The sequence below is a fragment of the Nicotiana tabacum genome, chromosome 18, assembly GCF_000715075.1.
Source record: "Nicotiana tabacum cultivar K326 chromosome 18, ASM71507v2, whole genome shotgun sequence".
Lineage (NCBI taxonomy): Eukaryota > Viridiplantae > Streptophyta > Magnoliopsida > Solanales > Solanaceae > Nicotiana > Nicotiana tabacum.
This window is the reverse complement of record NC_134097.1, coordinates 91,928,835-91,940,750: the sequence shown is the minus strand read 5'-3', so window position 1 is coordinate 91,940,750 and position 11,916 is coordinate 91,928,835. Positions and strand designations below refer to the sequence as shown.

At 33.5% G+C, this 11,916-nt stretch overlaps 1 protein-coding gene and 1 long non-coding RNA gene across 2 annotated transcripts; one reads left to right on the top strand and one right to left on the bottom strand.

Moving 5' to 3' along the window:
• The first annotated feature begins 980 nt into the window (after window positions 1–980).
• Window positions 981–3,470, top strand: LOC107826635 (thioredoxin X, chloroplastic). The gene is made up of 2 exons (XM_016653637.2): window positions 981–1,486; window positions 3,034–3,470. The coding sequence occupies exons 1-2, from the start codon at window positions 1,133–1,135 to the stop codon at window positions 3,238–3,240; spliced, it is 561 nt and encodes a 186-aa protein (XP_016509123.1). The 5' UTR covers window positions 981–1,132; the 3' UTR covers window positions 3,241–3,470.
• A 215-nt stretch (window positions 3,471–3,685) lies between these two features.
• LOC107826637 (uncharacterized) lies at window positions 3,686–10,351 on the bottom strand. The gene is made up of 4 exons (XR_001657315.2): window positions 7,649–10,351; window positions 7,208–7,570; window positions 6,064–7,094; window positions 3,686–4,334 (listed from the first exon to the last, which is right to left on the bottom strand). It is a non-coding gene; the product is annotated as an uncharacterized LOC107826637 (long non-coding RNA).
• Between the last annotated feature and the right edge of the window lie 1,565 nt (window positions 10,352–11,916).

Genomic DNA, 11,916 nt, shown 5'->3' with positions numbered 1-11,916 from the left:
ATTTTAGTATTGACCCGTATGACATGAATAAAAAATTAGGTGGCAACATTTAATTGGATATTTATTACACCTCAGATTTATATATATACACGCGCTGTATTTTTTATACTGATTTTAGCTTTTGTGTTAAAGTGGAACATAAGAAATAGAGTTGGAGATGAAACGTATAAAATAGAGTTGGAGGACTAAAATGAAACAAAAAAAAGATAGAGTGCCAAAATAAAAATCGATACAACGTTGAATGGGCCGGTAATGTATGCCCAAAGATAATATAACTTGTCAAAGATAAATAAAGATCACATAAAATGGTACACAGGAGGCTTCTGTTCATCATGTCACCTTGAGGATCCACGTATGCACATTCTAGCCACCCAAACCAAAGCTGAGCTATCTCCACTTTAGAACGCAGTACACCACTTGCCCCATTTTATTCAATAAATTCCCGCCACGTCATGTATCTATTGTTTTAGAATGTATAAAGTTGCACTTTTATGTAATTTGTGGTTAAGATGTTAAATCTTGCATATCGTTAACTATTTTGGTACTTTTAAGCTTAAAGTCTTAAAAAAACTGTCAAAGTTTGATCATGGTAAATCGAATTATGGTAATATTCATTTTTTGATACATAAATGAGGTGTCACTATTACCCTATTATTAGCAATAATTCCTTAATTTTCAATTAATTTGCTGATAATATACTTTTCTTGACGTACATTACAATATAATCACTCTTTCCCATCTCATTATAATATTAGTATTTTTAAAAATTAAATAATTTATGTAGTAAAATATTTCAAAAAAATTGTTAACTTTGTTAATTATAAAAAATACAATTTATTTTACTTTTATGTAATTTCTAGCATATGAAAAATATTTTCCAAAAATTTGAAAAAGTCAATTGTGATTTTAAATCGACAATTAGATATTTTACTTGAAAATTATTATAATATGTAACATGCTAACACCAACTTAATCTACGTACGTGTCGGTGTACCATTGGAGACCGTTTTGTACATTCTTGGTGCGCAGAGCATCTAATTCTGCCTCGCTAACGAAGTTGTGGACCGAACCTTCTTTACTCCTTTAGCGATAACCTGAAGTTTCCATTGGGGAACGGTCAAAGCATTCAGCGATGGCAGCAATGGCTTCCACCACCTCAACCTCAAGGGTTCCTTATCCTTTGCCATTATCTCCGGTTCGTTGTTCACTTAAATCCTCCGTTAATACAACGTGCTCATTCACTTCTTCTTCTTCTTTGGTTTGCAAGAAGCTCTGGTTATCTAATGGAACTCGAGGGAAGCCAGGCTTTAGAACTTCTTCTTCTTCGACGACTTTGAGGATAAGGTGTGGTGGCTTAAGGGAGATTAAGGAGGATGAGTTCTCCGACGTCGTTTTGAAGTCTGATCGTCCTGTCCTTGTGGAGTTCGTTGCCACTTGGTGTGGGCCCTGCCGCTTGATTGGTCCTGCTATGGAATCCGTTGCTGAGGTTGTTCTTATTCTTTTTTACGTCTTTATTTAGGTAGTGTTATTGGAATTATATTGCATTAAAGCTTCAATTTCCCCCTTGTCAATTTCTTTCTTCATTGAGCATGTTAAACTGATGTATGTGTGGTTAGTATGATGGAAAGTAATTATTTTTTGTCTCAAAAATCATTTGTGATGTTTTCTTAACTTGAGTTATTGAAATGTTTTGTTCAAGGCGATATATGGAAACTTATTAAGTGCTCTTCTGTCCCAATTTATGTGATGCACCTTGACCGAGCATAGGGTTTAAGAAAGAAAAGAACTTTTGAAACTTGTGTTCTAAAACAAGTCATAGATATTTATGTGGCTATAAACCATCTCATCAAGGATAAATGAAGAGTATAAAGTGAAATTGTTTCTAAATACAGAAAGATATCACTCTTTTTGGATAGACTAAAAACAAAAGTGCATCACATTAATTGGTGCGGGGGAAGTATTATATATGATAAAAATGGTGTCTGGGCCAGCTTACATGCACCTCGACTATTCTACTGTGTTTATGGTACCTCACACTAGAACAAGTATCGGTTAACTCTGTTCGGCAAGGCTTATACTAACGGGAAAAAATTACCATAGTGTTTTTTTTACTCCGTTGGGTTTTGAACCTAAGACCTCCTCATGGTTCTCCTCCTACTTCATTGAACACTAGACCACACTCTTGGGTGCGAAATATAATAATTCATCTCCCAGGACAAAACATGTTTCACAGAAAATCCTCCACCAAATAGTCTCATGAGTAGTAGAAGGTCACATGTATAAATGTGATAGTTGCACATGTATTTTTGTCAAACGCTGAGATGAATTGGATTAAATTCTATTGGTAAATATTAAGCAAATACAGCATTCTGCCGCAACAAACAAATCCTAGGGCTTAATTTTAGACTCAATATAGGACTACTTTGTCTATTCGGGTTTTAAAGGTTTTTATTTTTTAATCTCAAGCATTGAGTACAAGGTATCTGAATCATTTGCTTTGTGCCCTTTGCTTTGATACCTCATGTAGTATAATTCAATGAAATGTTAGATTTTCACTGAAATAACTTCTAGATCATGCCCTTTTCCCTGTATATATAGAGAAGAAACTTGGTTTTATATGTTTTGCTTCCTTCCACATTATTACTGGTATCATTTTAGATCATGACAAATAAGAAAAGCAAAGATTAAGTCAATCTTTGGGAACTCTTCGTCAACTTGCTAAAGCAAACGAAAAAAGACATTCCAAGCTATGATGTCTCTAGTGCAGTGCCCAAAAGCCTTTAAGCTAGAAAGCACCATGGGACAACTCTGTAGCTTAAAATAGAGCTTCGACATATGTAAAAATTGAGAAATTTTCATGCTGGATCCGATGAATGAGGCTTCTTTTCATTAAAAGACATTAGCATAATGACATTGTAACTTCTTGTGTTGATCTAGAATCATTAAGCGATCACAGACTTTTGTCTTTCATGTTCTTGATTTAAAGTAAATGCTTTTCCCTAACAGTGTATTTCCTTTTCTCTTAACTGTCAGGAGTATAAAGAAAAGATCACTGTTGTTAAGATAGATCATGATGCAAATCCCAAGCTCATAGAAGAGTTCAAAGTTTATGGATTGCCAACTTTGATTCTCTTCAAAGATGGAAAGGAAGTTCCAGATAGTAAAAGGGAAGGTGCGATAACAAAAGTTAAACTCAAGGAGTATCTTGATGGACTTCTAAAGACAGTTTCTATCGCATAATATTTGGGCTAAAGTTTAGTGGTTCTGGTATCTTCATCAGTTTATGATGAGATGCACTTTTTGTCTGGTCAATGTTAGTATCCTGAAATTGCCTGTAATTTGATTTGCTTCCTTGATTAGCCAAGAATAGCGGGGATGCATTGTATATTTTAGCTATCTCTGTGGGCGATGACCTGTTTGTATTTGTATATTTGAGCTGTTTATAAGATAAAATAATTGCATATTTCAAAGTTATGTAATTTGGTTTAATTTGAAGAGCATCATCAATTTTATGCCTGCCTTTTTCTGCAAAATAACCTGTACATGCTAGAAGCAGTTGACTGTTAAACTTTCACTTTATTTTTTCCATTTCGGGCTTGTCTTTGGCATTGCAGATATATATCCTTCCTTTTTTCATTGGCATAACTATTAGATGTCAGTGCGAGGAGCGTTTCTCTGGTAAATATTTAGAAAGTTTCAAGTGGCTTTATACATTTTCTTTGTGGTTTGAAAACAGTTCTGATTCACTATGATGGAACCGTGTTAGAAGTTACAGTAATTTGCTGCTCCTTGTTACTCATTCTGAAGCCTTGAGCGCTGGGTCTGTACCCTGTTAGAAGTTAATGATCTGTCGCTCCTTCTTACTTGCACAATCTATGCAGGCACCAGCAAGCTAGCTTTATACAGTAAAATTGGAGTATTACTTTGCATCTGATTACTCTTGTACAAGCTCAATGAGTTTCCAATCACACTAAGGTAATGTATGCCCAGGCGTATTTTCATGAGTAAACTTGCTGTAACCTTTCTCTGCTTCACTGGTTCACTGTCCGGAAGCTTCATGAGGAAATGAATTTCTTTCAGTGTAACTCGATCTTTGATGATTACATTCTGTGCTGAGACATGGATTCTAATTATATGGACACATGATTTTTGAGTATGAAAGGACATTTGCAGAAGTGATGCAGATGTTCTGCACACCGGGCAAGTTCATCTTTTATGCCTTTAAGGCACCATACTTAGAGGTACAAATAGCAGTTAACGACCAATCTGTGGATCTTGTTTCTTGATATGTTTAAGTTCAATTTAAGAATCGTAGGGTCGTTTACTTGATTTACCTGCGTTTTAAGAAAATGAGGACCGTTCAGTTACTTCTGTCTCTCAATTTACAACCTTTTGTCACTTCCTCTGTTCTTAAACAGTTTCAGATGCTGCATTATTTGCAACAATTAGGGGTCAGTTACCATTTCTTGGCATAGTTGGGCTTAATAGGGGACTTTTTGTGAACATCGCCCTCAACATGCTCTCTAGAAGTCTAGGTTGTCCTTTTCCCCCTAACAATAGTTTTGATATATGTCTTTCATCAAAACAGTTTTGATGTATGTCTAATTTTCTCTCTAGTACTTATCCACTCTGCAGTTAAATTTTTCCGTTGTTTTCTTCCCTTCTGCCTTGTTCAGACCCTATTTTATACCTGTCTTAGTTGTCCATCCTTGTTGCCTAGAATAAAATGAAGTCAATTATAAAAGAAATTGCCTCAACTAGAAACATTAACTTCTCATTAGACTGCAAAAGTGGAACACAAAGGTAATATTGTTTCCCCTCTTTTAGTATCATTTGAACACAAAGGTAATATTTGTATTTTAATTTGAATAATGGGGTGTATGTATCTAAAATATATTCATTTGTTTATGCCTATCATTGGCGAAGCTATTCCTCTGAAATTTTTTGGGGCTCAGGTATCCAATTACTAATCCCAAAGATCACGAAAGCTTAAGCAAAAATAAAAGGGAGAAATTCAAAAATAGCCAGATTTACAAGTGGTCATTTAAAAATAGCCACAATTTTAAAAGTCATCAAATTTAGTCACTTTTCATGTAAAGATAAATCTGAACGAAAATACTGTTCAAAATCCGAAAAATACTCCAGCATAATATACTGAATTCCAGTATAATATACTAGAACTCCAGTATAATATACTGAAGTTCCAGTACACTTTGCTGGAACTCCAGTATAATATACTGAAATTCCAGCAAAGTATACTGGAACTCCACTATATTATACTGGAGCCAGTAAAGTATACCGGTCTAGCATAATATGCTGGAAGTTCATACACAGGTGCACCGAACTCCAGTATATTATGCTGGACCGGTCTCTGTTGCAGCAAAATAGTGGTTATTTTTCAATGACTTGACAAACGCTGGCTATTTTTATATGACCAATCGAAAACTGGCTAGCCGTGCTATTTTGACAAAATAAAAGAGCAGGCTGAGGGAAGTCACTAAATTGAGGGCCTCACCCGCTTGCTCTAAGCTTTTTTAGTAGATATGTCTAACAATTCCTTCACAAAGTGGTGATGAAATGCATGATTAGTTCAACGTTTTTTATTTACCAAAGTTGATCATCATCCATTTCAACTTTGTCGCAAAATTTCTTGAACACCTTTAGTATAAACCAATGTTTTAAAAGAAGCAAGCGAGTGAGAGAGACATTTTACATGTTATGAGGCGAGGCGTAAACCTTAAGACACTAGACGTAAGCGCATGAAACTTTAACTCTTTTTATTGTATAAAATAAATATAAGCAAATAATAAAAGAAGGTAATATTTATATATATATATATATATATATATATATATATATATATATATATATATATATATATAATAAGTGTGTAATATGTATAGAACTACTTCATTTTAAAATGCTAACCAGGATCAACAATTGACTAAAAAAGCTAATGAGAACTACTTCAGCTAGAAAAACTAATCAAACTTTGAAAAAAATTGAGTATAAATTTATAAAAAAGCAAAATAACTTTGAGAAAAAAGCGAAAAAGGAACTTACAATCAGAAGCGTCGAACCAGAGAAGTGATGAAGGTTGATGCATTTTTCTTTGTTGTTTGCAAATCGATCATTTCCCCTTTACCTGATAGAAGACAAAGAGAAAGAATAAAAATAGAGCTAAGAACAAATTCTTGTTTTGAATTTTAAATTTTTTTAACTTTTTAAAATTTAATACATGTTGATTTTGTATTTTTCGTATTGAATTAAGGACTCTTTAGCAATTTCAATTCTAATTTCGAGATGTTTTCTAGGCTTGCGTCCCAAAAGAAAATTTGCTCAACGCCAAGGCGTATGCCAATACAATGGGCTTATGTCCTGACTGAGGTATAAACCTAGGATTAGGGATTATAACAAACTCAGATGGCTCACTGGGTTTCTGCCCTGACTGAGGTACCCCTTGTAGCTGCATAAGGTGAAATAAACTGGTCAGTGTCTTTAAACAAGCATAAATAATAAGATAACTATTGTTAGATGTCTTTATCTTCATTGGATATTTTCTTTGATTGTGATTTTATTTTCCACAGTAACCACAATGCATTTTAAGGCTTTTCCTAGAAGCTGCCCATGTGCCTTGCCTATTAATAGCCTTTTCTTTTTCTCTTGTCCTTTTGACTTTTGGTCTACCCACCATCTTTACTAAGGGTGGTGGATCTCTGGCATGATGTGACTCCACCTTCCAAAATTTCTCATCCCTAACAGGCTGGAGCTTGTGTTGATACACCAACTGGAATGCCTCTTTTGAATACCACCAGTGAATCTCTGTCTTTGGATCAAGCTTCTTGTAATTGAAGACCCTGATAGCATGACGACATGGAATGCCAAACAAGTCCCATATCCTACATGTGCACTTCTGAAACTCAAGAATAAAGTGTACCTGTTTGTACCTTGTGATGCTTCATAACCCCTCTCTCCATTAAAAAATGAGGTACAATCTTGTGCCATCTCTCTATAATCATTATAGAGCTCCATTGCATATGAACATTTTTCCAGCTACTTACTTCATCTCCATGGTCCTTTACCAAAGTCATTACCTTCATATAACAAATAGTAACATTAAAACAATCACATTAAAAACAGATTGTATTTTTTTAAAAAAGTGAAAGGAAACAATATAATAAAATAGTCTACTGTTAATTAACTTCACCTTCACTCTGATAGTTTCAAGCATCTTCACAATGGGCTGTTGTCTGGCTTCAAGAATCCATGAGTTGAAAGATTATGTAAAGTTATTATCCACCATTAGGTTCTTGCATTTGGTGTCTAAATATGCTCTACATCAGCTAGAGGGTAGATATTTCAACAAGTCTTTCACACAATCCTCAGATACTTCACCTAGTTGCGTCAACATATCCTTAAATTCTTCTTCATATGTGCTCTAGGCAGACCATCAAAGTAGCTTTTTCATGTCATTACTATGCCAACTTTTACACCAATTTGCTTCAATGTGCCTCACACAAAATCTATGATGAGCTTATGGACATACTTTCCTAACATCATCTAAGAGTCCCTGCATGTCAAATAATTCCGGATAAGAGTAGTTGTCACTATAACAAAAAAACTAATTTAAAAAAAGAAGTTAAAGTACCTTCTGCATATCTGACATGAAGGTTACTCCTTCACCTTCTTTCAAATCTAAAGAACTCTTCAAGTTCTCCATAAACCAGTGCCAAGTTCTACTATTTTTCTTGTCTATCACAACCCAAGCTAATTGATAAAAATATTTAGCAGAATCTTGAGCCACAACCACCAGCAACATACCTTGGCATTTTCCTTTTAAAAAGGTACCATCAAGTCATATAAAAGGCCTCAAACCTGCTTTGAAGCCATTCTTGAGGGCCAAAAAGCACACATACATTCTCAAGAATCTCCTTTTACCTTTTTCCAAAGCATCTTTGGATATCTGAATAACCACATCAGAACCAGGATTGCTCTCCCTCAATTCTTGGGCATATGCCTCCAACTTGTTGTACTCATCTAAGTAGCTAACTTCTAGTTTCTCTAACACTATCCTTTTCACTCTCTTTAACTTTGACTGACTCACATTTCGCTTAAATCTCTCCTCCAAGTCACTCTTCATTTCTTTCACCTTGTACTTATGATTATTTTGAACCTTTCTCTTAAAATAATGAGCTAAGGTAGCAGGAATAACTCTTCTGTTCTCAAATGCTTCCCCACATTCATGTTTAGCATATAAAGTCTTTATCTTGCACCCTTGGTTATCTCCATCCTTAGAGATAAGACATTTAAAAGGATAACCAACAACACACTTATATATAAGTCTCTTCCTGTCACTCTTAACTAACTCTAAAGCATTCTTATTTGCAACAGAATAAAAATCAATAACTTCTTTTGCTTCAGCAAGATTCTTAAATGTCATACCCTTCACCAAGATTTTGTACCTATCAAGTTATTTGTTACCTCAAGTTTTCTTTGCTTCTTAAATACCCCTAACACAACATCACTATCATAATCACTTTGCATAGGTTCATTATCTGTACCCTCTTCCTCACTGTCACAATCAGTCCCAACAATTATATTTTCACAATTGGTATCAGTACGTTGAGTTATATTAGGAACAACAACAGTATCATCAAGGAGGTCAATAACAAATATATTAATAACCCTAAAAGTTTCATTAATGAGTGACTTAAGCTTCCTAATTCCTTCATCTCCATCCAACAAATAATATCTACCACATGGAGTAGTAAATATCAGCTACTGTACCTCAACATACCCTAGTACATCAGTGTATTCATTACACAAATCAATGTAGGACAAATGGTCTACTTCATAATCTCTCAGTAGGTGCACATCTTTTTTTTACAATAAGACAAGGTGGGTTCCAGGTCCAATCACCACCATGATTAAAATACAAATCTACTTTGTCGACCATTCTTCTAACATATCCACATGCAACAAAAAAATTACAAAAAAGAGGCCCACATCAGTTATGAATAAAATCAAAAAGATATCAAGCAATAAAGAAAATGGAAAAGGACCACAATTATGTCGACTAACACCCACCCAACGACATATACAAAAATAAAAAAAAATCCTAACTTTTTCATGTCGGACAAAGACGATTGGGACCATCCCAAACAAAAATAAAAAATAAATGCATAAAGGATACTATAATAATAATATCATATGACCTATTAAACAAAAAGAAAGAGACAACATTTACCGAATCCCAAATATTCCCAAACCCTAAAAGATAACCCAAATCAGTAAATTTTTATCAATGAGTAGCCAGTTGGATAAGGCTAGAAATGAAAGATTCTTCAGTTTTAGTCCACCAAATCGAAGCAGATAGCAATCCTAATTAAACACTAATGCACTATTCCTGAGTAGGTGAAGAAGATGGGGTTTGATGAAGAAATGAGGCTAAAATGAATTGGGTAGGTGAAATATATTTGTTTTACCATGGGTTGTATTGAAAAATGGGGCGGGTGGATATTTGGGGCGGGTTGTAAGTGACCTGGGGCCATATAGCCACGTGACGCAATGAAATCATGACAACGCATTAATGAGGGGGGGGGGGACCACAGATGACTCCGTTATTCACGGGGGGTAATATTAGGCCCAAAAATAACGTTGAATGTATTTTCGGACAAATAGGTGGATAGAGCTCGATACTAACCATTTGTGATACTACAGGAGTATTTTTAGCCCTTTTTCGTAAAAATATTTAGTTTTGAACTCTCCAATGATGTTCATATTTATTTTTTTAAAATTTTAATAAAGCTAATACAATATTAATAAAGGTGAAATGTGTGAACAATTATATATGTAGTGGAGTTCGATAGATAGCTAGTGGAGTTCTTTTTTCTACTTAAAGTACTATTAGTAACTAGTCTTTTTGTACGTGCGTTGCACGTGTTTTTCATATAAATTTTTTACTGAATGCTAAATAATAGTTATAAATCTTTAATATGCGTACATATTTGAAAAATATAACTTTAAGACTCTTTATGAATTTTTGGTACATCTTTGTTCTTCTGTCATAACATTGTCATTAAGTTTTGGTATATCTCCCATATGAATATTGATTGCTCCAATAGGTGATGCTGGAAGCAACATTTTTTGGCCAACTTTATCTTCCCTATATCCTTCCGCCATAATAGTATTAACTCCGCATTAGCATAATTGTCTTCTCAAGATTGATTGCTCTTTTATGGAATATTGAAGCCTTATTTTTTCTATTTTAGTACACATGTCATGCACACAATCTTCAATTTCCTCATGTACACCTACAAGTAATATGTGTTTAATATACTAATAAGTGTTAGACTTCAAATTTTATTGTTAAATATGAAGAATTGAATTGCCAAATGAGTCTAAGTAAGGTAAATTAAAGAATACTCTTTAATGTTCAAGTTACACAATTTTATATTTTTCAGTAAAATCTTTAAGCTTGATATATCATTATTGGAAAAGTACAATTTGAATTGTATAATGAATCCTCTTTTATCTACTGGCTGAAAATTAGATAATCAATAGCCCACAATATATAATATACTCTTCAAAATTACTTCAATTTCATATTTTTCAATTAAATCTTTGAGCTAAGTCTTATTCGGGTGACTATAGTCCTTTTTCATATTAGCCTTATGCGAGGAGCTCTCCCAAATTAATTAAATGAGGCTTAGATAAATACAATATAAGTTCAACATAGAAACAATAATAGGATGTAAAATAAACTGAAATAGCCCATAAATAAAGAGGAAAGTGTAGAAGAATTGGTATAAGGATTAAAATGATGGATTTTAATGTTTCTTTATCGTTGTATTTTCTAAAATGATCCTGATACAGTAAAAAAAAATTACCATCATTTGCAAGAAGTATGTTTCGTGTAAATTAATTTCATGAATGCAATAAACTAAAAGCAGTAGAATGGAGGAAATTACAGAGTTGTTCGTAAATCTGTGTGAATTCATCTTGCTCAAATATAGGATCCTGTCTGCAAGAGTAAGAAGCATAAAATAATATTATTATAAGTCATGTGGCAACATCTTTCATGGAATATCATATTCTAGATCTATTTATATTACAAAAGATTGTATTACAAAGCAATATTACAATTAAGATCATTACTTGCAATTTGACATAGGAATGATCCAATAAATCAAGAATTTGCTCGTTATAATTTACTCCATGCGTGCCTCCCATTCTTGTACCAAATCGATATCATCAGACTTGAAATAGAAAATAAAATCAATATTATAAGTGAAAATTTCATCCTAACTATTCTATTCTAATGAAGAAAGTCCCACATAAACTAAGACATGGATTTATGCGAAATTCCTTTGTATCTGTTATTATTATTCTCATATCTATGATGGCTCTTTCATAAATAATATTTAATATAGACATATAATTATTTTCAATTTTTAAAAATAATCTGTAAACGAAATAATGGAGAACATAAATGCTGAACTGGGAATGATCCAATTTAACCAGGGAAAACTCCAAGTCCTTATAAACCTCAAAACAAAATGTCAACCCTAAATAGTGCTTACTTTCTCCACCAACATTTGAAAGCAACAACCAAATATATTAGAGAATAAATTAAAATTATAAGTAACAGCGTAAAAGATTATCACTTTGAATCTAAAACCTCATTCCTCTAACTGATTCTACTCTATGCCAGGTCTCAAGAAATGACAATTTTTTTTAGTGTATGGGCACTTTTCAAGATTTAACATCTGGAATGTTGGAAAAGAGAAATACCATAACAGTGAAATAGGACTTGTCATAATTGTGCTTTTCAAGAAAGACCAAGTGTAAGGAATTAAATTAAATCAATAATTTTCAATTTACTTTCTCTCGTTGTAAACCCGAAGACAAGTAAAT

Bases quoted from the DNA above. Each gene is read 5' to 3' on its own strand.
- LOC107826635 (XM_016653637.2), top strand. From the start codon at position 1,133: ATGGCAGCAATGGCTTCCACCACCTCAACCTCAAGGGTTCCTTATCCT. The intron at 1,487-3,033 runs GTTGTTCTTATT...CTTAACTGTCAG, and splicing joins CTATGGAATCCGTTGCTGAG to GAGTATAAAGAAAAGATCAC.